The 27,030-nt window shown below is 38.9% G+C and overlaps 1 protein-coding gene across 1 annotated transcript; it reads left to right on the top strand.

Moving 5' to 3' along the window:
• Positions 1 to 6,523: 6,523 nt before the first annotated feature.
• ETNPPL (ethanolamine-phosphate phospho-lyase) lies at positions 6,524 to 25,070 on the top strand. Its single transcript, XM_019636093.1, has 13 exons — positions 6,524 to 6,752; positions 9,310 to 9,428; positions 9,698 to 9,857; positions 12,344 to 12,418; positions 15,989 to 16,079; positions 17,004 to 17,120; positions 19,036 to 19,118; positions 19,729 to 19,954; positions 20,812 to 20,966; positions 21,647 to 21,736; positions 21,968 to 22,098; positions 23,319 to 23,386; positions 24,497 to 25,070. The coding sequence occupies exons 1-13, from the start codon at positions 6,544 to 6,546 to the stop codon at positions 24,623 to 24,625; spliced, it is 1,653 nt and encodes a 550-aa protein (XP_019491638.1). The 5' UTR covers positions 6,524 to 6,543; the 3' UTR covers positions 24,626 to 25,070.
• The last annotated feature ends 1,960 nt before the right edge of the window (positions 25,071 to 27,030 follow it).

Raw genomic sequence — 27,030 nt, 5'->3', positions numbered from 1 at the left:
AAGAGGGCAAGTCTGAGAATCAGACTCCCATTGTTCAAACCCTGGCTCTTTTACTTGTTAACTGGAAAAGCTACTTCATCTTCTTATTTTCTTTAGTTTTCTCACCTGAAAAAGGGAATAATAATGGTGTATTAGTTTGCTAGGGCTGCCATAACAAAGCACCACAAATTGGATGGCGAAGACAACAGGAATTTATTGTGTCACAATTCTGGAGGCTGGAGGTCTGAGATCAAAGTGTCAGCAGGGGTGGTTTCTTGAGATGGCTGTCTTCTCACTGTGTCCTCACGTTGTCTTTCCTCTGTGTGTATCATGTCCTAATCTCCCCTTGTCATATTGGATTAGGGTCCGCTCTAAGGGCCTTATTTTACCTTTTTAAAGACCCTGTCTCTAAATACAGTCACATTCTGAGGTACTGGGGGTTGGAAGTTCAACATATAAATTTAGGGGGACACAAGTCAGCCCATAGTAAATGATATCCATCCAGCAGTGTTATTATCAGGATTAAAATACCTAATACATACACCTGTCATATAGTAAGTGCTCAGAAATGTTGTCTATATTATCCACTCCTTCATAGTGAGCAACTGTTATGTGGAAGGAACTATGGTTAAAGTGCTGGGCACATAGTGAAGAATGACATTGTGAGGTCTCTGCCCTTGGGAAGCTTATATTCTAGTAAGAGTAGACAAAACAGGTACACAAAAATGGAGACACTGAGGAATGCTGTGATGAGACTAAAACAGTAATGGGAAGGAGCAGAGGCAGGCATACTTTTTCTGTAAAGCGTCAGACAGTAAATATTTTTAGCTTTGTGGGCCACAACTACTCCACTCTGCAGTTAACAAAGCAAAAGTGGTCATATACAACACCTAAATGAATGAGCAAGGCCGTGTTCCAAGAAAACTTTATTTATGGACACTGAAATTTGAATTTAATTTTTATATGTTATGAAATATTCTTTTGATTTTTTAAAACAATTTAAAAATGTAAAAACTATTCTAAGCTCATGAGCCATATAAAAACTGATGATAGGCTGATTGGGGTCTTAGTTTGTTGATACATTGCTCTAGAAAGTTGACGCTGTCTAGGGGGAAGAATTTTTCCTCCCCCGACTTAGGTTCTGTACTAGGAGGCCTGCAAATTAAGCTGACAAAAGCCAGATTAACGGGAGAAAAGACAAAATTTTTTTCACTTATCGTGAAACACTCAGAAAAAAGCTACTCAAAAGGGCACTTAGAATTTGGAGCTTATATATACCATCTGTTAAAGAGAAGAACACAGGCTAAAATGTGTCATCACTCATGCTAAAGCCCATGATAGCCAACCTGGATTCAGTACCTGATCTAATTGCAGTTTCAACCTCTCTTAGAAATGTAATCTTGATGAACCAGTCTGGAATTTTCTGGTCAAACACCAGTAAGGTAATCTGTCACATGGACTCTCCTCATTTCCCTCCCCGCTAGAAAGAAGAGGCAATCTGCATGATTAAAACCCTTGCGGTTCTCTTCCCCCGCAAACAAGATGTTTTGGTTATAAAAATCTTCCTTTCTTTCTTTTTGTTAATAGCTCCCTTGCCCCACCCCTCTTCCTATAAAAATCTTCCAATAACTCCTGGAAGCACCCTTCTAGTTGCTAGATGGCAGGCTGCTCCATTCGTGAATCACTGAATAAGATCAATTAGATCTTCTAATTTACTCAGTTGAATTTTGTTTTCTAAGATATCTTACTAGGGGAAGGGGAGGGGAGAAAGGGCATGTATGAGAAAACAAAACACTAGGGCCGGCCGAGTGGCTCAGTTGGTTAAGAGCTCGCTCAAGAGTTTGAGCTCTGAGCAACAGCGGTTCGAGTCCAGCCCAAGCTGAGCAGCCGCTGAGCTGCCAACAGGTAGCAGGATGGCTCAGCTTAAAAAAAAAAAAAAAAGCACTTTTAGGAAAGAGAAGTGACAGTGTCTGTTCAAGTGGTCTTCTATCCAGGTGATAAAAGTCAGTCTTCCCTGGTTGTGAAACTCTGAGGATTTATGACAGCTGAGTTCTTTTAGGAGAAAAAGCACTCTTCCTGTATCTGTTGATTCTCAAACGCCTACAGCTCAAAATAATTTTGATGCCACAGTGGCACATTCTGGACCTTTAACAATAGAAATGTACTCATTAGAAATAAACTGAAGCCGTATTCTAGATCCCTGTCTACACGTGCATTACAAAGTACAAGTATCAGTAGTCAGCTTCTTGAGTTTTTATGTGGCATTCAGGAGAGCTATAGGTTCCAGTAAGAATTGAGATGAGCCTGTGGTATTTAAAGTATAGCCTTACTCCACCACCACACCCCTTCCCCCAACCAGCCCTTCAGGACACATACCTACATATCATGTGTGGTCTAATGGCTAGTTTAAAGTGGTTTTGAACTCCCAGAGATGGGAAGGCCTGTCAGGCTCCTCCTGATGTGCACTAGAAGCTGTGAGCACAGTTACACGCACATGCTGACATTAGTGAGCATGGACTCCTGGGGGAAGTTAAGATGTGTGACCCGCACTCTCATGCAAGGTCTGTCGGGGGCAAAGGAGGCCCTCTTTGGATATCATGTATCATGTCAGCAAAGCATGACACCCAGCATTTGTCCCAGATGGTATATGGTTTTCAGAAAAGGCAAGTCCCCATGAGAGGTAGGGTAGGTCAGGACAGTACAGGGTAACAGGAAATAGTGAGGAACTCGTCAAATTTCCTCCATTCCATCTTGAGTATTGTATTATAAGCTGGAGAATCTCTGTTGTCGGGGACTTACAGGTCACTCACCTTTGCATGTTTCTTACTGACAAGAAAATTAAAACCTGCCATTCAGACTCTTCTCATCGGACTATTAAGTGGAATTCTTATTGTCCTGAGCTCAAGTGGGCTGTGCCTTCTCATTTCAGTCATGCACAAGTATGGTTTGTTTGGCCAAGCCTAGATAGTTGAGAAATCTGTGACCTTCAGGTCAGAACAAACTCAATAGGATGAGCCAATCAATGGGGTTAGGACCAAAACTAAAACTGAGCAAACGTCAACTTCTGGGGAGAAAAGGCATGCCAGCGACCACTCCTACCAAATAGTCATGTGATAGAGAAGTACATGAGAAAAATATACCAAAAAATACCTTAGAATTTGTTTTTTGACAAAGCATTGTATAAGGTTATCTGTTAATTTTTATCCATCTTTATTTTGGTGCTATTGTGTGTCTGTTCTTTATTTAAAGACTGCCCTTGGTACTTAGTTAATATTGTATATTCCACATTGTGAAAGTTAAAACAATGGGAAAATGATCTTTCATGCAACAGTAACTTGCTTTTCCATAAAAGATAATGAGTCAAATACCTCTCTCTAAAAAAATGGTAAAAATGTAAGTTGGCAGCCATCACACAAGTAGAGAGAACAATTTCAAGGGCTATATGCTCATAAGAACTTACATCTTCAAAACAAGGTATTAAATTAAGTCTTTAAATGTGTTTCCTCTTTCAGTCAGTCAGTCAGTCAACAAATATTTATCAGTCTGCCATATGCCAAGAGCTGTGCTAGTGCTGGGTACACTGATGAACAAGACAGATAAAGACCAAACAAAGAGAGGATTAAGACAGCAGAACAGAGTAGGCATTAGTTTTTGCTTTGTTCTTTTTTTTAATTAACTGAGAACTACTGAGACACAGTAGTCAAGAATGACCTCTCCAAGGCTGTCTAGGACATTTATACTGAAACTGAAGCAAATACAAAGTCCTTGAAATGACTCAGGATAAGGGAGAGAAGTGTGTGTGTGTGTGTGTGTGTGTGTGTGTGTGTGTGTGTGTGTGTGTGTGTGTGTGTGTGTGTGTAGGCTGGGTTGGGCGGAGGGGCCCAAAATGAGCTGGAGAAGAAAGCTGGGAGTATTGATGGGTTTTAGGGATGGAGAGGACCTGATCAGGCTGCACAGAGTGGAAAAGGCAGGCAAGGAGATGAGATACAGAGTGCTTTTGCTTAGGCCTTGGGCGAGATGCAGAAGGCTTACATAGGGTGGTGGCAGATAGATTTAAGATGCGTTTTGAAGTGGAGTCCACAGTGCTTAAAAATAATTTGACATGGGGATGGAGTTGAGAAAAAGAAAATAACTATCCAGGACTCAGGTTTCTGGCTTAGGATCATTTCCCTCAGTTACTTAAAGGTACTTAACACAGTTAAAGCAACTGAAGCCATTGTCTTGTTAATTTATTTGTTTATTCTGTCTACCTACAATAATGCTGTCCAATAGAAAATGAATACAAACCACCTATGTAATTTAAAACTTGCTAGTAGCCACATTAAAAACAGGTGAAGTTAATTTTACAGAAATATTTTACGTAACCCAATATATCCAAAATATTTCAACAAATAATCAGTATAAAAAATAAGAGATTTTTTTACATTTTTTGTACTAAGTCATCAAAATATGGTGTGTGTTTTACACTGATAGCACATCTCAATTCAGACTAGCCACATTTCAAGTCCTTAAGCATACCTGTGGCTAGTGGCTACGTACTGGACAGTGCCCATCTGAATGGGAGCCACCAAGGGCAGGTCCATTCATTCCTAAATGAGTGAATAAATGCCTGGTGATGGGGGTTTATTGGAGGCAATAGTTTGGGGGGTGGGGACCAAAGCTTTCATTTTGGATTCATGCAGTCTGAGGTGTTCATGAGACCTCTAAGTGGAGATGTCAAGAAAGGAAGTGGCTAGGAGAATCTGGAACTGAGAAGAAATATCTGGATAGAGATGTAAATCTGGTACCTCGATGGGTTCTAAATACAAGGGAATCATTGTGGATCACCTTGGGAAAGAGGGCAGAGAAAAGAAAGGGCATACCCTGACTTGGAGAGATACCAACATTTAGATGTTGAGTGAGATAAGAGGAAAACCAGGAGAGTATGGAGGACTCAAGAAATCGAAAGAGAAAACGTTCCAAGAAAAAAGGAGTGCTCAGCTCTGCTGAGAGGCCAGGTGAAAAAAACAAAAGGACCAAGAAGACAGGAACTTTGAGATCTAAATAATTCTGGCACACTTTCCACAATTTTTTAAGCCTTACTTATAATGCTTTGAGTCAGAGAGAGATACTTTTTAGTGTGTGTGTGTGTATGTGTGTGTGTGTGTGTTTTAAATACAAAGAAAGTAGGCCTCCAAAAGGTTAAGAAGCCCAGACAGTTTCTTATCTAGAACTCAAGACTCTAAGTCCAGCACTATATACTGAACATATTATAAGGCGCTGGATATAACAAGGGACCATTGGAGGTTTGTGGAGGGGGCATGACTATCTGTGACTTCATTAGTTCTTTTTGAAGTAGATGTACATTTGGCAATATCTCTTAGGTATGGAACTAGACCAAGATTACATGATTGCTAGTTCATGCAATTTCTTAAGTGACTTCTGCCCTTCATTTATAGCACCTAGAATTCTCAACATGCTGTTCATCACAGGAGTCCATTTCTCAACCTATCTTATCAATGTAATTCTCCTGCAGTGCATTAATGTAAACTAACAACTTTATTCAAGAGAAAGGTCATTTGCAAATATTTATCAAGTGTGTTGTTATAGGTAAATTAGGCTTTCTCTGCTGCCTTTCAAAGCACAGAAAGAAATTCTATGGCTAAGTAGTTCTGTGACCTTGAATAAGACTTTACCTTTCCTGTGCCTCACTGCTCTTATCTACAGAATGGAGGGGTTAAAGCAGATGATCTCCGATTTTTAAAATAATTTATGATTTAATGCTATAGTTAGTTTCTTCTGTCTACCTATTTAACTTCAAATTTGGTCAGTGTGCACAGATCATCCTAAAGGAATTCAAGAAACCTCGGAATGAATTCCAAGTTCACCAGCAGGTAGATGTCTAACTGTGGAACATGGACCGCCTCACTTTGCCCATACGTGAAATGGGACGATAACACTCCTGCTCCTGCTCATCTCTCCGTTGTTTCTCGGACTGAACCAAATACATCACGTGAATGATTTGTAATCTGTGCAGTACTAGAGAAATTAGAAGTGTAGTTATTGTTAAAGCGATGTTTAAAACACTGTCCATTTCCACTCCTGACAAATGCCGAAATGAGTCTGTCATTTATCCTTAGGGCATGTGACTTTTTACTTTTGTTGAGTTACGGTAGGTTACGAATGGAGTACTCTCAGTGTGAGACTGGAGACAACTGTTCAGTCTTGCTATCTCCAGAGAGTGCCTATCTTTGAATGTTGGCAAGCAAATAATGAGACGCACAAAAAAGAAACAAGAAAGTGGGAAGGAGGAAATTCGCAAGCAAAGAAGAAAGGCGAAGGCAAAGCAAAGTTAGGAAAATAAAAGGACAGTCAGAAGAAGTAAAGGGATGAGGAAGGGAAGTGAGCACCAGCAGGGCAGTAACAGAAGCCAGCTCGGATGGGGGCGGGGGTGGGTGGCGAATGAGTGGCTAGTCCAGCGACTTGCCAAGCAGGCACCAGGCAGAAGAGGGGAGGAGGAGGGTGGGGCTTGGGGAAGGGCAAAGGCAGGGCGAGACTTAAAAGGGAGATGACCCTAGCTGGTTGATGCCTCCAGTGCCCTCTGAAGCCCAGGGCAAGGGGACCCAACGCTGGATAACGGGAGGAAAGGCCCGCTGCGGAGGCAGTCCGTGGGCTCTCGAGGAGGCGCGCAGACAGGAGAGGGGAAACATCTGGGAGCGCCCCCGCCACTCCGCCACCATGCGCGAGCTGTACTGCAAGCAAGATACTCTGGCGCTGAGGAGGAAGCACATCGGGTAAGGGCTCCCCAGCCCCGAGGAAAGGCACAGAGAAGGGGAAACAACCAGGGCAGGGGGCAGAAAGCTGAAGCCTGGCAGGGAGCCGGCGCGCGAGACGCGCCACGCAGAGGCTCCGCGAGCTGCCGCCGCCGCCCGCCGCCGAGCGCCCAGAGGCACCTGCGCACGCGCGCTGCTGCCAGCAGGGGCGCCTCCCAGCCCGCTTCAGTGTGGTCCAGGCTCTGCAATCAGGGTAGGAGAGGGGCTGTGGGCCGGCTGGAGGGGTTGACCCGTGAGGGTTAATGGCCCTAGGGAAACACCATTCCAGGGATGGGCGCTGGGAGGAGGAAGGGTACTTCTCCTTTATTCCCACCAAGTCAAAAGCTTTTCAAAACTATGAACTCAAAAATGTTTCTGATGATGACTGTGAAAACAAGCTAATGCTGACAACTTTTGTTTAAAGTGAACTTTTTCATATTGCATGCTTGGTTAAGTGGTAAAGGGTTAACACAGCCAGTAGGAAAACTTGGGAACCACCACCTTCTTTAAGATGCTACTTAACCACCGTAGTCTCCCTCGCTGTGCCCTGCTGTGCCCTCGCTTCAATTTAAAAATGCAGTGTTCTCTCCAGTCTACTGTTTGTTTTGCCCATGCCATAAACGACTTGGTAATATACTGGTGAACGTAAGAGACTGAACGTTGTCAGACCTGGGCTCTGGTCCTAGTAGGGTGTCGTGTTACCAGTGTGACCTCTGTCAAATTAATTTCCTCTTCTATGAAAGTAGGAATAACATTCTGCTTCATAGGAGCGAGCAAATGAAACATTATAATAAATGCGAGCTGGTTTGGTGTTGTTTTTTTAAGGTACATGTAAAATTGAATGATGATTGAGGCCGTTCGTGACCCTTAACTCCTGTAAAATCCACGGTCTGCAATATTAACATATAATTAACAATCGCTGCAGCGGGAGGGCCAGAGACAGAACTGGGGGGGACAAGAAAGGAAAGAACCAGGGTCCTCTTCGAAGAAGTGCTGGGCAGTTTCTCATACTGAGGCTCCTGAGAGCAACCCGGGAAGTTGCTAAATGCTTTAGGAGTCTAGTTAAAGCTAAAGCTCTCTCAACCCAGCGCGCGCGGTACAGTCAAAATGGGCAGATTCCTCCTCACTACCCTATCGCCCCTTTCCCTTTTTCTAATCACCACTTTTTTTCTGTTAGTTTTCAATGCTATACAGTTAGATTCCAAGGAAAACCTAATGATTTCTGACGTGAGTGGATCAAATTCTGTAAAAGGAGGAATGTAGCCATGGACTGACGGGAAGAATTTTACCCAAGGTCTGAGGGGCAAGGTGGAAAGTCATTAACAAGGCAAGGTGAAGTCTGCAGTTTTCAGCCCATATTCATAACAAAGGGGTCTTTGGATTTTAACTCATAGGTATAAACTAACACCTGAATTTGAACCAATAAGAAATTCCCATTAAATAGTAGTTTGGTTTTAGCTGATGATGCTTAATCTTAGGCAATTTTAAAATTTAAGATTACCTATTCACAATAATCAAAATATTTTCTAAAGAATTGCATATGGACTTCATATAGAAGTATCTAATTACCCTCTAAATTGCCTTTTATGCATGTGGCAATTTTTGTGCATGCAAAATCACCAAAATAAGAATAATACATTGTATTAGTTTTTGAATGTCTGTATAGCCATTATCAGAAAGCTCTGTGATGTTTCTATGTTGCTAAAGTTTATATTGTAGACATTCATCCAAATAATCAAGAACGTGGATGACTTTATTATGCTCAAAAGAATGGATTAAGGGTTTAGAAGAATAGTTGGATTTTATTATTTAAGAATAGAAAACCCATTTGATACAGGACAAGTACCACTCAAAGACATGGAAATGATCTCCTATAAAATCACTTTCATAGTATGTAACACTAAGTTATTTGTATTTAGCCTTTAGTGCTATTTTTTTCTTTATAAATTAGATTAGAAGGAGAAAGAGAGAAAGCAAGCAAGCACTATTTTGGACTATGGCATAAGACAGTCTACTTTCAAATTCTGGTTTTCTCACTTACTGGCTGTGTAATCTAAAACAAGTCCCTTAATTTTTCTGTGCCCCAGTTTCCTCACCTATAAAAATGAGAATGACAGTAACCCCTATTTATATAATTGTTGGGAGTATTGAATGAGATAATATTTGTAATATTTGTCAGTTCCTGATACCCAGTAAGCCTCAAAAAAAAAAAAGTTTTTTTTTCCCTAGTAGAACTAAATTTCCTAAAGGAAAATTAGTTATTGTTTTGTGTAATTAGAACTGTCAGAGTTGATCCATGTGCTTCTAAATAGGGTTGTCAAATCATGGCAAATTTAATATAACAAGCATAAGAAATGTGAGCAGTGTCACGAATGGGGGATTAAGGTAAAAGGTTCCAGGCCGATATGAAATAAAAAGTTGTGTCAGCCAGGTTGTGTTTCCCCTTTCCTTTATGTAATTGTAATTTTCCACTTATCGTGACCTTCATTGAGAAGGAAAAACACTAACAGACCAGAATGTTTCCTTTTATTATTTCTAGGCCTTCATGCAAAGTTTTCTTTGCTGCGGATCCTATCAAAATAGTGCGAGCCCAGCGGCAGTACATGTTTGACGAGAAAGGGGAACAGTACCTGGACTGCATCAACAACGTCGCCCATGGTAACTGTCCTGTCTTATTGTGCCTTGATACCTCTATGGAGTAAGGCAGACATGGCACCCTTAATGTTTGCCCCGGGAATTGCAGGGCCTGAAGTTCCTTTGCTGAATGAACCCAGCAAAAGTCCTAGCAGAGAAGAGTGTAGCAAAACTTGGAACAGAAAGAAGCTCAACTTGTGTTTTCTTGCTTTACCACCCCCACCCCCGCCCCTCACTTGCCAGGCATTTAGTATTGTAACTTATTTCTTTGGTTTTTGTCTCCTAAATTTTAGTGGGACACTGTCACCCAGAAGTGGTCAAAGCTGCCCTGAAACAGATGGAAGTGCTAAACACAAATTCTCGATTCCTCCACGACAACATTGTAGAGTACGCCAAGCGCCTTTCCACAACCCTGCCGGAGAAACTCTCTGTTTGCTATTTTACGAATTCAGGGTATGTTTCCAGGCTTCCCACCCATCCCATTCCCAGAAATCTCTTTGATTACTCTCAGGCACATACCTTTCCTTTTTTGCTTCGTGGTAGAGCACAAATGTCTCTTAAAGTTTCCCTGACATTCTTGCTATTTACTAAGTGACCATTCACTGGGGATCTGACCAATCTGGTTCTTCTGCTTTTCTCCATGAACCTGTTGTAGATGGGACACCAGACACTTGTTCCAAGGCTTTTGAGCACAATCTGTAACAGTCTGATGATTAATAGGTGCATGCCACTCAACTTTTTATTACCATGGCTTCCTTGGTGAAAGATGGGAAAGGCGTCCCCTTAAGTATTCCTAAGGGTAGATACTTAGGTCATGACCATAGCAGAAATATTCAAGTCTGGTGTTCATGTGAGAAAACCTAGCTAGTCAAATGCCACCCACCTCTTCGGGAAGTAGAGTAAGTAGCTAAAGAACCCATGAGCCTAGGTAGTTCTTTTAAAGCATGATTGAGGCATTTTAACAAAGAAAGAACTCTACTAGACAAACTATAACTTTTGTAAGATTTTTGATTGATTTTTTTCTTAGGCAATTGAACATATTTTTGCGACACAAATAGTGAAGGAATAAATTCAAGTGAATAGATATGTTCTAATTTTTAAATTCTGTAAACTCAAATTACTATATATCCATTCTAGGGAATATTGTGCAGCCATTAAAAAGTATGTTTTGAAAATACCTATCTAATGACTTGTGATAAACTCACAGTGCAATGTTATATTTATAGGAAACCTGTATATACAGCATAAACTCACATTTTAAAAATGATATATGTGTATATATGTTAAAATTAGCTATTAGAAATTCTGTAAATATTTGATTATATGATTCTGTGATTTACTTTTCTCTTTTCAATGCGATATTTTAAAAGCAAATTTTTAGCCAAGAGATCATTCTTTTTTCTTTGTAAAGAATTAAAATATTTTGTTATAAAGCATCCTTGCTTTCAATAATTTAAATATTATACTATTTGACTTTCACTGCTAAAGAACCCTATACTGTCAAAGAGGGACTAGACCCAAAGAACACTGTCCCCAAAGACTAGAGGCAATAGAGCCTGGAACAGTACAAAAAATAATCTTGAAGTTAAACAGGCTTCAGTCTGAAAACTGACTCCGCCTCTTACTGTGAGGGCTTATTCTGGTTATTTAACCTCCGAGGCTATCTCCTCATCCATAAGGAGGAGAACGGCAATACTTGCCTGGCAGAGTAGTTATGAGAGTAAATAGCAAAACACTCAGCATGATGTCTGGCAGATAGAAAACATTCCACAAGTGATTATTTTCTTCCCCTGTGTCTAGATAGACTCCGAACCAGATAGAAAAATTATGACCTTCATTTTATAGATAAGGAACTAATCAAATTTTGAGCCAGTACAACAGAGTTTAGTCACCAGGTTAATGGGCCCTCACACTCCACTTCTCCCAGGCAGATCAGGCTTCAGGCAGGCTTCTCAGTGTCCTCAAAGTTAGTCACCTATTGAGGTGACTGAACTCGGCTAATGTTAGAAATGGGCTGCACATCCTTCATTCATATTGCATTTCCTCCGTTTGTCTCATTCTTTATTGAAGGCATCTGGGGAATTTGTATTAAAAGGATGAAGTGAGATTGTTGGGTGGCAAGATTGAAGGGGAAGGAGAGGAGTTCAACTTATTTCTTAATACATTTCTGAACACAATAGCTTCCCCCTTGTTTGAGATTTTGCTTTCCACGGTTTCAGTTACCCATGGCCAACCGTGGTCCAAAACTATTAAATGGAAAATTCCAAAAATCAACAATTCATACGTTTTAAATCGTGCACCATTCTGAGTAGCACGGTGAAATCTCATGTCATCTGGCTCGGTCCTGCCTGGGACATGAATCGTTCCTTTGTCCAGTGTATGCAGACTGTACACGCTCCCTGTCCATTAATCACTTAGTAGCCCTCTCAGGGATCAGATTGACTGTCTGATCACTGAGGGTTTCGCAGTGCTTGTGTTCAAGTAACCCTGATTTTATTGAATAATGGCCCCAACGCGCAAGAGTACTGGTGCTGGCAATTTGAATATACCAAAAAGAAACTGAAAAGTGCTTCCTTTGAGTGAAAAGTTGGTTACAGTACAATAAGATAATTTTAGAGAAAGAGCACATTCACATAATTTTCATGACAGCATTTTGTTATAATTGTTGTGTTTGATTATGATTGATTGTTGTTAATCTCTTACTGTGCCTAATTTTATAAATTAAACTACCATAGGTATGTACATATAGGAAAAAAACATTGTGTACATAGGGTTCAGTAATATCCATGGTTTTAGACATTCACTGGGGTCTTGGAATGTATACCCCTCAGATAATGGGGGACCACTCTAATTAGAATTTGATAACTTTTAAACTACAATTTTGAAATATTTTAAGAAGAGCTTATGTCACATTGTTCCCTCTTTCTGTTTTCTTATAGATCAGAAGCCAATGACTTAGCCTTACGCCTGGCTCGGCAGTTCAGGGGCCACCAAGACGTGATCACCCTTGACCAGTAAGTCCAGCCATATTAATACCATAAACACATGTAGAGGAGGGTGGATATGTGGCACACTGATTTTTACTATGTATTAGGGGATCAACCCAGGTTAGGCCTGCAGGATACTTAAATTCCTTCTCAATACCTGAAAACAGGGGAGACTCTATTGGGTGCTGTTATCATGGTGTCATGGACCTTGCACGAATCATTGCTTAGTTCTTACACATTATTTATTGAGCCACTACAATATGTAACTCAGTCTTTTTCAAGATAAAAATACATTTCTTAAAAATTCAAGCATCCACTTCACTATTGTGATTATGTTACTGCGATTAATTTAAAAGATAAAAATTTATGGCAAATTTTAAAGAACACAAGCAGCCAAGCCAAGTAAAAATAATTTTTCATTAGTTTATGGCTATTAACAGTTGCTATTAAACTTCCCTCTCAAACATGAATTTATTACATTTTAAACAAGAAATCTAACAACTTCTGTCTTTACTAAGGAGATTTCTTCTAATTTTTTTCAACCTCCCCACCCACTAATCTTAGACACAAGGGTTAAATTCAGCATGCATCTCATTTCTTGTTCTCTATAGGCTTTTCTCACTTTATGTGTTGGTTAGTATATTTGTTTTCTAATGTGGCTGTAAAAAATTACCTCAGACTTAGTGGCTGAAGCAACACAAATTCCTTCTCTTACAGTTCTGTATGTCAGAAGTCCAAAGTGGGTCTCACCGGGCTAAAGTCAAGGTGTCAGCAGGGCTGGGTCCCTCTAGAGGCTCTAGAGAATCTGTTTCTTGCTTTATCCTGCTTCTAGAGGCCACCTGCATTTCTTGGCTTGTGGTCCTGTCCTTCATCTTCAGAGCCAACCATTACATTACTCCAGCCTCTGCTTCCATCCTCACATCACCTCATGTCTCTGACCACCATCCTCCCGTCTCTTTTCACTTATAAAGACTTATGATTACATTGGACCCTCCAGGATTATCTCTCCATCTCAAGATACTTAATTCAATCACATCGACAAAGTCCCGTTTTCCGTGTAACATATTCTTAGGTTCCAAGGTTTAGGTGAGGACGTGGGCATCTTTGGTAGGGGTGGGAGGGTGCTACCACATTGATTTTCTGGCTCTCTTTTGTTTCCCCTTCTCCCCTACCTATATACAGACAGCTATCCTAATGTGTCTAATATATATCTTTTATTTATTATTCTTGTAAAATGTAGGTTATTTTACATGCATCTGTTTTAATTTTACAAATATTGCCATAGAGCTCTTTGTGTTTCTGACTTTTTCCCTCGGCACTGTTTCAAGAGTCTATGTTTCTGGGTATACATCTGTTCTTCTAATTCAGTGCTTTCCAATAGAAATATACTGTGAGCTACATAGGGAACTTAAATTTTTCTAGTAGCCATTATATCCGAAATATTTCAACACATAATCAGTATAAAGATATCAAATGTTTTATCTCTCTCTCTCTTTTTTCTGTATTGGCTTTAAAATTCAATGTGTGCCCCATACTTACAGCACATCTCAATTCTGACTAGCTGCATTCTACATGCTCAATAACCACACGTGGGCATGACTGCCCTGGGGGACAGCACAGCTGGAAGTCCTGCCTATCATTCCCCCAGTGGTGGATACCTCCAGCTTCCACAAACAGCACAGCAATGAGCATCCTTGTACATGTGCTCCAACAGACCTTTCTGAGAATTTCTTAGGGATAAAAACCCAGAAACTGGTTTGCGAGGCCATAGGGGCACTATAAGCATTGCAAATTTGACTAAATACTGCCAGGTCCATCTCCAGAATGGTTGCAGGAATACACAGTACATGAAATTTCCTATTTTTCCATATCCTCACCAAAACATAATAGTATCCTGCTTTCTATTTTTTTCCTAATTTTTGCTATCAGTCTAGTAGGTATAAAATATACCTACTAGATTTGTAATTTTCTCATTATGAGTTTGAGTATCTCTTCATACACTTATACATTTGTGATTTCTCTTCTGGAAATGACCTGTTCATATTCTTTGCCCATTTTTTTATTGGGGTTCTACCCTTTTCTTGTTGATTTGCTGTTGCTTATATAATCTAGATTAGAGGATCTCAACCTTAACTGTGTTTTAGAATTAACTGGGACATTTTTTTTAAGTACCAATGCCCAGGCCCCACTCTAGACCAATTAAAAGAATCTCTAGAGGTGGATTCTAGAAAACAGTATATATATTTTTAATTTCCTAAGTGATCCTAATATGGAGGCAAAATTGAGAACCACCATATTGGACATTAATGTCTTTTAGTTTGAGACATTTTAAATATTTTTTCTGTATCTAGCATCTGTCTTTTAACTACCGTATTTCCCCATGTATAAGATTCTCCCATATATAAGATGCACCTTAATTTTGGGGCCTGAAATTTGAAAAAAAATGTATTACATAAAGTTATTGAACTCAAGTTTTACTCATCATAAAAAAGTGAAATTTGAAAAAAGCGGGAAATGCAAGTAAAAAATCTACAACCACTATATAAGACGCACCCAGTTTTTAGAACCCAAATTTTTCAAAAAAAAGGGTGCATCTTATACATGGGGAAATATGGTAAGTCATTGGTATCCTTCAGCAGAAATCTTTAAATTTCATCAAATCAAATAGATAAAATTTTCATCTTATGGTATGTGTTTTTTAAGTTTTGTTACTATCTCTTTCCTAACCTCCCAGATTACAAAGATGTTCTTTATTTTCTTCTACTGCCTTTATAATTACTCCTCATATTGAATCTATCTGGAGTCCACTGTTACCATTTATGTATGGATGTATCTCTGAGGCTGCCCTCTGTCCTAGGCGTCTCTTTGTTCTTATTCCAGTGCCATACTAATTTTATTACTCTAGCCCTGTAGGATGGTTTAATCTATGATAGGGGAAGTCTTCCCTCTTTGCTATTCATGGGCCTTTGATATTTCTTTTCCAGATCTCCCAATTATACCTCTGGGCAAGAAACAGAAAGAGGAATATCATAGCCACCTGTATATTAAGTAAGAGAAAGGAATTTCAGAGCCACTTGATCACCTCTCAGTCTTAGTTCTTGAAGAGACCGTCTGTTCCTTACTAACTTGTATTTGCCTGACATATGGGACTAGACATCCTTTGGAAACCATCCTAAACAGAAACACAGCCCATTCTATGATATGAGGTTATTTTTAAAAATTTACTAGAATGTAACTATCAAATACATTTAAGGAATACATCTATATGAAGGTTTTCATGAAGCTATAAATTTTCTTTTTACCTTCAGACAGTCTAATTTAGCAGATATTATATAATTTAAAGAAATTAAGTTCTTTAACCGCTAAAAAGAAATTGTCTTTGAGGATACATACTTGGCTTTTCCTGTGTTTTGCTACATGAATAAGGAGAACTGGACAAATTAAATGGCCAGTCTTGCCATGAAAAATTAGATCCCATATAGTTAAATCTGGAACCAATGCTGAGATTCTCCCTGGATGATATGCAATACTATTTTTCACATATTAGAAAAACATCCTTCTTTGAGTGATCTCGGTTACTGTTCTTTTTCTTTTCAGTGCTTACCATGGTCACCTATCATCTTTAATTGACATCAGTCCATATAAATTTGGAAAGGGCAATGCTGTTAAAAAAGAATTTGTGCATGTGGTAAGTATTTTAGAAACCAAGAATCAGAATGTTAGTACTGGAAGAATGCCTAGTGATAATCCAGTCCAATCCTTTCATCGAAATGAAACCATGAAAAAGATACTAAGATCTAGAGCAGTATGTGACTTGCTGAAGTCAAAAGTTAGTTAATGACAAGATGTGGCTTAAAACCCATTGATGAGTAACACAATGGGCAAGTTAGTATAGTGGTAGTGAGAGCTGTAATTCACAACTATCACTTTATTTTTCTTGCCCCTTGATCTTTAATTACTCGCCATCACTGATGTCAGCTTGAAATTCAGAGTTGAATGAAGTGTGTATGACTCTATGCTAAATTATTATATAGATTTATTAAGTAAAATAAATAGTAAATAGAATAAAGAAACCAATCAAGTTTAAAACTTTAATTAAGGTTCAGTAGACTTTGTTAAGCAAATCATCAATATCTTCTTTCAAGATTTTAAAATCTGGATTTAATGCTGAGGCACTCTAGTTTTCTCAGTGATTATAATTTGCTATATAACTGGTAAGTGTTGGTTTATTTTCAATCTAGAATAGTTAATCCAGTTTCCATTTATTGAAATTTTCAAACAATATAGTCACACTTGTTGATTTGAATTTGGTCCTTATGTGAATAGGGATGCTATCTTGACTTCTAAGGGTCTAGGAGCAAATCCAAGTTCCCGTTCATGATGCGGAGATTTCAGCACTTAACAGAATTCGTCTGAGCAGCTATGGATAAAAATAATAATAATAAAAAAATTAAAATTCAGAAATGTTACAGAAAAAGAACCAAATAACCTAAAGTCACTTAAGTCCACATGGTCACTTTTCTAATGTGCTCTCATGGGGAAATGCCAAATTTTAAAGGCTCACTTGTCCAAAAGGCAAATCATGAGAAACTGTATCATTTGATGTTTTCAGGCACCAACTCCAGATACTTACAGAGGAAAATATAGAGAAGACCATGAAGACCCAGCCAGCGCTTATGCAGATGAAGTGAAGAAAATTATTGAAGAAGCTCATAAGAATGGGAGGAAGGTTTGTATTTACCGCTTTGGAAACATTTTGACATCTTTTATAAAATGGATTTAAATCACTGTGATACATTGGAGAGATGGAAAAGAATTAGATCTCAGGTCCCTTTCTGTTCTTTTCTGGTTCCTTTTTCAGTTGGTTCATATTTCAAAAAGTACAGTATTATAGTCAATGACTCTAAGACTATCTATTTTTATTTATCCTGGAAATGCAATCACTGTGCCTGTTCCAAAACTGGTGGCCTAACTGGCCTTCCCAGTGGGATGCAGACTCGGGTTCACAGGGACAGGAGAGAGAGGATTAAGGAAGGTGATATACCGGTGACAGACTATTCTACTGGACAGCAGCACTAGGGACTAATATGCAGTGATGGGAATGGGAAAGGCAGAGTGGCCCTGGAGCCTCAGGTCTAGTGCAGCCTCCAGGACCCACAAGGAAGCCTTGGCACTTCCCTTCAACTGGTTCAACTTTCCTGAAGCCCCGGGGCTTGGATAAGTCATGGCTGAAAAGGTTCTTCCAATCTGGGCCTGGACTTCTAAGACAGAACCAGAATCCTCTTGAGTAGAAAAGAGACTTTCCATTTTTCTCAGTCTTCACCCTATTGTCTGCAGCTTAACACTAAATTCTCAGCTCATTTGAGGGTTACTTGTGTGGAGTTTGAATGTGATGTGCCACAGGCTTTGCCTTTTATCATGCTTATGGCATCGACATGGTAATAAAAAATCTTAATTGAGATAAAAATGAAGCCTTTGCTTTTTCCTATTCAAATATTTTTGTCTTAATGACTGGAGAGTCATTTGCATTGCTAAACTCTCTTCTTTTTCTTCCTAACCATTCGATATTCACATCTTCCTAAGTGATACCTACGCAGGCAGACCTCAGCTCTTCCTGTTGCGGGAGCTTCCCATGCTTTTCCTCTTCACATGCTGCCTCTATCTCTTTGCATGAACAGTGAACACTGCTTCTGGGGAAAAAAATTTACATTACGCAGTTCATATGGTCTTTTTACTGCTAAAAGGGTTTGGATAATTTTTTGAGCACATTAGCATTCAGTAGTTCTTGAATTGGTGCTGTCATATAAACAACGCTGAAAGCAATGAGCAAATATAAAATGGATGCTTCAGAATATTAAATATGTTCACAAAGTCATGGAATTGTAGAGAAGAAATCGGTTGAGTCCAACAACTTCATTTTATAGCTAATAAATGAAATATTCTAAAGTGAAGGACTTAAGCCAAGGTAATGGAGCTATTTATTAATACTAAGAGGTAGTCTGGACTAGAACCTTGGTTCTCTTGACTTCATATCTCATTTTTGTGCTTTCTCTTCTTAGTTCAGCATTGTCTATTTTCTACTTCTTTCTTAGCTTCTAGAACACTTCCTCTGTAGTTGCTATTGTGAATTGCCTAATTCTGTTGAGTCAAACCTGGTTCCGGGCAAGAATTAGAAATATAACACAGCAACTAGTGTGTGGCCTCAGGTCACCATCCCACTTAATGCAAATTCCAGGCTCAGGCAGTCCTGTTTCACCAAGCTGAGGAAATAGGCACCACAGTCATGTATTTAGAACCTGAGTAATTTTTTTTAGAGATTCGTATCAAGACTGATCAAAACATCAGTTTTATTCAGTTGATCCTAAAGAAAACACTGCATTTAAGTTAATTATGGAGAAATGGAAAGCGTCCTCTCCTCCATTTCTCATGGCAAGTTTCGCTGATACCCTAGAGTTTCCGAAATGAATGCTTCAAATCAGTTGCTTTTCCAGCATAGACATCTTTTCTTTTTAATCAAATGGCCTACTCGCCCCTTGCCACAGGTCCATTTGCAGCCATTTTTAAATACCTGCTCTCTAAGAAGTCCTCTTTTTAGGTGATATGAGGGGACCTAATGGACTATGACCCCATCTTCTCTTGTATAGATTGCTGCCTTTATTGCTGAATCCATGCAGAGTTGTGGCGGACAAATAATTCCTCCAGCAGGCTACTTCCAGAAAGTGGCAGAGTATGTACTTGATGTGGGCACCCTTGGTCAAACTGAGGGCACCATGACAATTCCGTAGGGCCATAGTGGTTGTTAAAATATTGACATACTTCCAAACTAGTTGGTAAATAGCCACTTCGGAGCACCTGCCACCCCAGGACTCCCGAAATTCCTCCACCTTCCCAAGATCCAGCAAATAAAGGGCTTAACCATGGTCCAGCAGGGGGGCCTCCAGGACTCTGTGCCAGCGCCTGGCCTGCCATCCTCTCTGATTGGCTGGTGCCGAAGCCTGACCAGTTAGTAAAAATTTGAAGATTAACCCCCTTTAACACTGTATCTTGTTCACTTCTTTCTCTTCCCATTTAAAATACTGCAGTAGAGCTTACTTTAAGTAGCACAAACCCAAACAATGTAGAATAAATCTAATCTGGAAATTATGTGATTATATTTCAAAGTCAATGACATCACATAGATGTCATTGGGGGTTTTGAGCACTGAAATATTTTTAACAAAGATTACAGCCTCCAGATTAACAACACTTTTTAAGTCCTCAATAATCTGTATCTTTGTGGGTGGCTGTGGGGACTCTCTGCGACCTGAAGGCATAAGACTGTCCTTTTTTGCTTTTCAGGTATGTACGTGGAGCAGGGGGTGTGTTCATAGCTGATGAAGTTCAGGTAGGCTTTGGACGAGTTGGAAAACATTTCTGGAGCTTCCAAATGCATGGCGAAGACTTTGTTCCAGACATTGTCACAATGGGAAAACCAATGGGCAATGGCCATCCAGTGGCATGTGTGATAACAACCAAAGAAATTGCAGAAGCCTTCAGCAGCTCTGGGATGGAGTATTTCAATACGGTATATTTTGGTCTATGACTTTATTGCTAATAGGGGGAACTAATGCATGTTCTTATACTTCTTGCCTATCTCCTGAAGGTTAAAGTTCAGTATTGCCAGCTAAGCACCCCAGGACCCTAGCCAAACTTTGATCTAACAATGTTTCATCTAACTGGAACAATTCTTGTATTTTCCCTTCTGTATCTTTTCCCTTCCTCAAATGTTCTTTTTAATTATTCTACTAATAGATGGTTGTTCTGTTAAACTCTAGAGGTAATGATATTTCATTAACAGATGATAATATTTCTTTGTTTCAAATTATATTTAAATTTCCAAAACATATAATTTGGTACTATAAAAGTTATATGGCTGTCATAGGAGATACTAAATTTTTATCTTTGGGAAATTTTATTTCCTTGGTTTTACCCCCAAAAGTCATAAGCTTTAAGCTTGGAAAAATTATTATAGTTTATACAATAGGTATGATAGGATTTGTTATCTAAGGACATAAAGTATTTGGAAAAAATGTCATTGCTTAGCTGTTTCCACACAACTATTCAAGGGCAGAAATCCATATCCCCCTCACTGAACTGTACTTTGAAATCCTAATTCCCAACACATTGTCTATTTTTTTGAACTAATAAATTTCCTGCTAGTCCTGCAGCATGGGGAATATAATTTGGAATTAATTTTCCTTTAATCTTGAATGAATACAATCATGCTATAGTCTAAGTCCACGAAACTAATATCACAAGAGAACATTTTATTGAAATTATATCTTTACTTGCTTATGTATGAGACAGATTTCTTATAAATGAAGCAATACCACTATCATGTTTTCAACTATTGTATTTTCTCATGTATCGTTTTTTCTGAAGTATGGAGGAAATCCAGTATCTTCTGCTGTTGGTTTGGCCGTCCTGGATGTCATTGAAAACGAAGACCTTCAAGGAAATGCCACAAGAGTAGGGAGTTATCTTACTGAGTTACTGAATAAACAGAAGGCCAAGCACGCTTTAATAGGAGATATCAGGTATGTTTATCGTGACGTTGTCATGTAGTTACTCATTTTTCCAAATGAAAATAGCTTGTATTTTACCTGATACATTTAAAATAAATTACATAAAACTAAATCTAGAAAACACTGAAAATATAAAAAAGCAAAACTCATTTTTAACCTAGAACCCAGATATCATCACTACTGTTAACTTTTGGGTATATATTATATCTTTCCTAACTTTTATACGTTTTTTAAAAGATAAAGCTACATTAATTTCAGCACCAAAACGATGAAAAAAGGGGACTTAAAGTAACTTTAAATTATCTATTAAAAATTATTTAAAATGATATCCTGGAAAACTCAATATTTTGCATAGGTATATATACATATAAACACTAAACATTTATCATCATTAATGCCCTGAGAAAGTAAGTAGTCTGAAGAGGTTGTTTTTTAAGCCTTTTTCTTTTAAAATTAAGGGGGTTTGGGGGGGCAGGTGGAAACCAGATGACAAAAACTAACTTGTTTCAAAACCTAGAAAGAGTTGTGGATGCTGGATTGGTATCTTGGATTAGGTAAAATCAATTACAATTACCCTTAAAAGGTGTCACATTCAGCCTCAAATTAAACTGAAGTTTAGAGACTGTTAATTTTTTTGTGACAATACAATGTTTGATAGTGTGTGTCAAGCTTTCTTTCTTCACCTCCCTCAGGGGTGTTGGCCTTTTTATTGGAATTGACTTAGTGAAGGACCGTCAGAGAAGGACTCCTGCCACAGCTGAAGCTCAGCACATTATTTACAAGTAAATGCACTCCCACCCCGTTTGGTGTCCTGGTTCTAGGGTGCCCACCCTCTTGAAAGCTTCTTTTACTTCCTTCCATTGCTCCAAATAAGGAAAGTTTAAGACACATGCAATTCATAAATGTGGGCTTCTTGTATGCAGAATATTAAACTGCTCTGTGTTCACATCATTCTTACAGAATCTTGGTTACCATTTGTATGCACTCACATGTATTTCCTGCCTCCTAATTAGGATGAAAGAAAAGCGAGTGCTTCTCAGTGCCGATGGACCTCATAGAAATGTGCTGAAAATAAAACCACCTATGTGTTTCACTGAAGAAGATGCAAAGTTTATGGTGGACCAACTGGATGGGATTCTAACAGGTCTGTCCACAGATTTTTTTAGATACCTCCTTGCCCCCCACACCCATGCCCCCCACCCCCAACCCCGACCTGGTCATACATGGCCGTGTATCTTATTATTCATGATAGAAGTGAAGGGGAACAGAAATGAGTGTTAACTTTGTAGTAAGAACTAGAAGAAGAAAGCTGAAAAATAATAACTTCCTCATGGACAGTTAGTTAAATTGAAGTTTTTTGTTTGTACTCACACAACTCCAAATCTAAGCTTTTACTAAAATGGCAGTTTTATTTTTATTATTTATTTTCACTCTTTTAAAAACTGCATCTCTGCATTGTACCATGCACCACAAATGCTGTCGGGTATAGTATTTCAACACTGTATCATGGAAATATGTGAAATATTATTAATAAAAATTATAGCCTACAGGTTAACAATTATTTGCTGTATGCTGAATCGTTTGATTTTGTGTATTTCACTTATTACAATTTAATTTTTGAGGGCTTTTGTTTGTCATTCAGTTTTATAGCCTGTCAGGAATTTATCTTGTTTATCTATATTATATAATTAAGTTAATTTATTGTTCTATCATGGGCATAAATTGATATTAGAAAGTAAATTAGCAATGTAAAACCATGTTGAAAAACATAAAGCAGTGTTGAATGTTGGAATTTTGTTGTTGCTTTAGTTATTTTTAAGATTCAACTTCTCTGCTCCCTTATCAGCCTTTTAGGCTTAGGAAAAGGCTGAAAAGCCAGGAATCAATGTAGCATGCAAAATAGATAATTAATGTTTGGGAACTTGAGAGTCAGCCAAAGTTGTTTGTAATAAGTCACTGCCTTTGGACTTAGAGTATGCTGACACCCAAAACTGGCAAGTGTTCTTCACACAACCTGGTGTCCTCTGGTCCCTTGAAGGACCAGACAGCAGAAAGAGTAGAGGTTGGGGCAAGTCTGTCACTATTACTTAAAAGTCAACTCAGGTCTTAAGCATTGTCAATGATGGGCCAAAAAATTTCCTTTGAATAAAGTGACCTAGGCATAGCTAATACAGGCTCAGTGCTACTTGTAAATTATAATGATGAAAGGCTATAATAAAAGCTTAAAAGCAGCAATTGTCATAGTGACACATTTTTTAACAGATTGACCTCTTATTCTTAAGGGTTTTCTTGTGGATACTGAAGGGCTTTTTTTTTTTGAGATTTTTATGTTCTGTCTTCTCCATTGTACCTTCCTTGATGTAGCTTTAGAAGAAGCCACCAGAGACAAAACTGAGAATATGATCTCTGAGAATACACCAGGCAGGACAAAGGTAAGAAGCTGCTACTTTATTTTTAGGGGAAACATTTCAAACTTTAGGAATTTATGAAAAACGAATTTAAATTTTTAAAAATTATACAGGTACCTTTAGAATAAAACCCACCTTTGCTAGGGTTGGCTTATTGTTGCAATTTTAAGTGTACAGTTAAATTTCAATGTGTGTGTCAGACCACTTGAAAGAAATAAAGTCAAAGAACCATTCTGATAGGATCAATCCCATAACAACAAAGAAAACACCCTCAGCGCCCATAAAGAGGGCCTTCAAAATATAGAGAGATGACAACACATGCCCTAAACGCCTTCTCATTTGCTCTGAAGACCACCTCACACTGCCTCAGAGGCCCACACACGACTCTTTAAAATCAGCAGGAGCATTGGCAGGCTGACTCCAAAATGCCAGCATTTGGTCCTGTAGTGAACTAAAGTAGAAACTTCCAATGGCCACTGGGGACTGGGAACTATCTGGCACCGAGTGGCCTAGTTTCTGCATTTGATGTGCTTCCAGCAGAGGGCCTGTCCATTCTCTCCCTGAGCTGCCCAGGGTGTGAGAAAGAGCTCCCGAGTGGGGAAACAGTAAGGCAAAAACTTGAGAAGCTTTGTTGCATAATTTGTTTATGTCTTTGACCCATAAAGGAACACTCAGTGCCTCGAGCCTCCCTGCACATCCAGTGCAGTCAGCAAAGTCCCTTTCCTGATTGAAAAACATTAGGCCATTTGAGAGAGCAAATGATTTGCTAACAGGACTGCTTCTCTCGGTACAGCACAAACCAATTTCAGACATCAGTGATTATCCGCTGTCCCAGAGTAGCTTATCTGTCCAGGACACAATCATGGGTGTAAGAACTGAGCAAACATTGAAAAGGAGCTTCCAAGTAAAGGAGTTCACTACGGGACATCCTACTTTGGAGTTAGAGTCCCACATTTTATGTTGACATCACATGTCAAATATTTATGGAAGACACTAATCCAGGGTAGGGAGGAACAGGCGTGTTGTGTTGTGTTGTGTTGTGTTGTGTTTGTGCATCGGTGGGTGGATCATCCCCAGGGAGGCTGGGAAGGTTACGGCTGGAGACCTGCTGGAGTTTGTGCGCCTGTCTTGCAGATGACTAAGGAAGCTCACTTGGCAGTGCTGAGTGAGGGTGCTCCAGAGCAGAGAGAACGTCCCAGCCAAAAGAGAAATGGACTGTCCATGGATAAACATTCACTGCTCAGTAAGAGGCTCAAGACATGAGAGAGTCATGTTTTACAGCAAGATAAAGGTGCTGAGTTATAGTGAATGAATAGAAGCATCTCTTCTGTTTAACACCTCTGTTGTACTCTCTAAAGGTAGAATTTGCATTCCATTCAGATTTGTAAATAAAAAAAGTGAGTAGTGAGAATAAACCAAGTGATGATCAAACCATGTCAAGATTGTGAGTTCAGCCTCTAGCCTATTGATTTTGTACTTGAGACTTCTGAATGTACTTAATTTATTCTACTAAATTTAAGCTTCAAATTGAATATTATGTTAGTAGTTTTACTTCTCATGTTTTAATGATTAAAGTGAGAGAGCAAAGTACAGTAAGTTCCTTAACTTTGGAAACTTAGTGCCTTAAGATATAAATTCTACAATGATTCCATTTATATAAAAGTATATTTATGGATTGTAATAAAATAAAATATGATGTAAACCAAAATTTTTTTTCCTAGCAAAGTGTTTATGTTCCTTTTGCAGAGACTATTAAGGGTTGGGGTGGTAAAATCAAAGCCATTTGGAAAAAAATCACATACACCAAATGTTAAAAAGTAAATAAATAATTCAGGCCTCTGTCGGGGAACTCGGACTAAGGAACTAGGTTAATCATGATGCTGTAGGGACCTGGGAATGAGGAACAAAATATATACCGAGAAACACTCTAATAATGTAGCTGGAACAGCAGCAGGAGCCAAAGCAAAGAATTCATGGTCAGGGGACTCAGTTCTGTCTACTCAGATTGTGTCACCTTAGCTAGTCACTTACCTGTCAGGTAAGAAATTAGCTTTGACCAAACATCTTCCTCTTCTCATCATCAAGTTTGTCATACACACACACACACACACACACACACACACACACACACACACACACACACACACTTCCAACCAGACATGAGGAAACCTGGAACTTCAAGATTATGTGCTGGTACCATGAGAAATCCACTTGGGTATGAACTGGAAGAAATTTGGATTTTAGTATTGACTTTGCATAGTCTTTCTATTGCCTTCCTAATAGTTACTAAACTTTCCCTGTGTGTTTTGTTCCATCAAGAAGAGGTGATAATTTTGCTATGGCAGTTTCATCATAACTGAGAAGGATGTTGGGAGGAAAATTATTGTAAAAAGCTGCCTAAGTTTGTCATAAGTAAAAATACTATAAAAATGCAAGTTCTCATTATTAAATACTTTTTACTCTTAAAAGTACACTGATTCTGGATCGTGGCTGGATAATGCTGAGGTCGGTTCCCAGAGTTGGCAAAGAGGAAAAAGAATAGAGGTCTCTGTAGTTTTTCTAGACAATAAGATGATGACAAGCTAATCAGACCTTTCCCAGCACATATCAGCATTTTGGTGAGCACCCTTTGCTGTCTCCTCTTACTGTAGCTGGTATATATGCTCAAGGGAGGAAGGAGAAAACCCACACTTGTGTTAGTCTTCCAAGTTTAAAATAAGAAAAACTAAGACTTTGTTCTTCAATACACCCCACCCTCCTTTGTTATCTAAAAATTAGATTTTTAAGGCCGGCTGAGTGGCTCAGTTGGTTAAGAGTGCGAGCTCTAAGCAACAGGGTCACTGGTTCGACTCCCACATGGGCCAGTGAGCTATGCACAAGCTAAGATGCTAACAGGTGGCAGGATGGCTCAGCTGATGAGAGCACATGCACCTAACAACAAGGTTGCCAGTTCGACTTCTGCAAGGGATGGAGGACTGCGCCCCCCTGCAACTAAGATTGAACATGGCATCTTGAGCTGAGCGGCCACGAGCTGCTGATGGGCAGCCAGATGGCGACTGGACTGGACTTGGAGCTGAGCTAGTTGCGCCCTCCACAACTAAGATTGGAGGACAACAACATGGCTGTTCCCCTTCACCAATTACCCGATAAATTTTTTTAATTAATAAATAAATAAAATAAAATTAGGTTTTTAATATTTTTATTAAAATATAGCTAAATACATTATTATATTAGTTTCAGTCATACATCATAGTTATTCAACAGTACCCACCTCACACTATACAGAGTTATTACCACATTATTGATTATATTCCCTATGCTAAAGAAGTGATCTCCATGATAAGTCCAGTAACCTTTTGACACTGTACCATGCTATCACAATATTATTGACTATATTTCCTAAGCTGATTATTACATCCCCAAGATTTATTTGTTTTATATCTGGAACTTTGAACCTTTTATCTTTTCCCTCCTTTTTAAACTTTTTAATTAGAATTGACATTCAATATTATTTTATATTAGTTTCGTGTGTATAGCACAGTGGTTAGACATTTATATAATTTAGGAAGTGATCCCCCTGACTAGTATCTACCTGGTACACTACATAGTTATTATCATATTATTGATTATATTCCCTATGCTTTACATCCCATGACTATTTTGTAACT

The sequence above is a fragment of the Hipposideros armiger genome, unplaced genomic scaffold, assembly GCF_001890085.2.
Source record: "Hipposideros armiger isolate ML-2016 unplaced genomic scaffold, ASM189008v1 scaffold_26, whole genome shotgun sequence".
NCBI classification, from domain to species: domain Eukaryota; kingdom Metazoa; phylum Chordata; class Mammalia; order Chiroptera; family Hipposideridae; genus Hipposideros; species Hipposideros armiger.
The sequence above is the reverse complement of the archived record's forward strand: the minus strand, read 5'-3'. Positions and strand labels throughout refer to the sequence as shown.

Excerpts from the sequence above, each read along its gene's own strand:
- ETNPPL (XM_019636093.1), top strand. The coding sequence starts at position 6,544 with ATGCCTCCAGTGCCCTCTGAAGCCCAGGGCAAGGGGACCCAACGCTGG. Across the intron at positions 9,429-9,697 it reads CATCAACAACGTCGCCCATG|TGGGACACTGTCACCCAGAA; the intron begins GTAACTGTCCTG and ends CCTAAATTTTAG. Across the intron at positions 19,119-19,728 it reads TACTTCCAGAAAGTGGCAGA|GTATGTACGTGGAGCAGGGG; the intron begins GTATGTACTTGA and ends TTTGCTTTTCAG.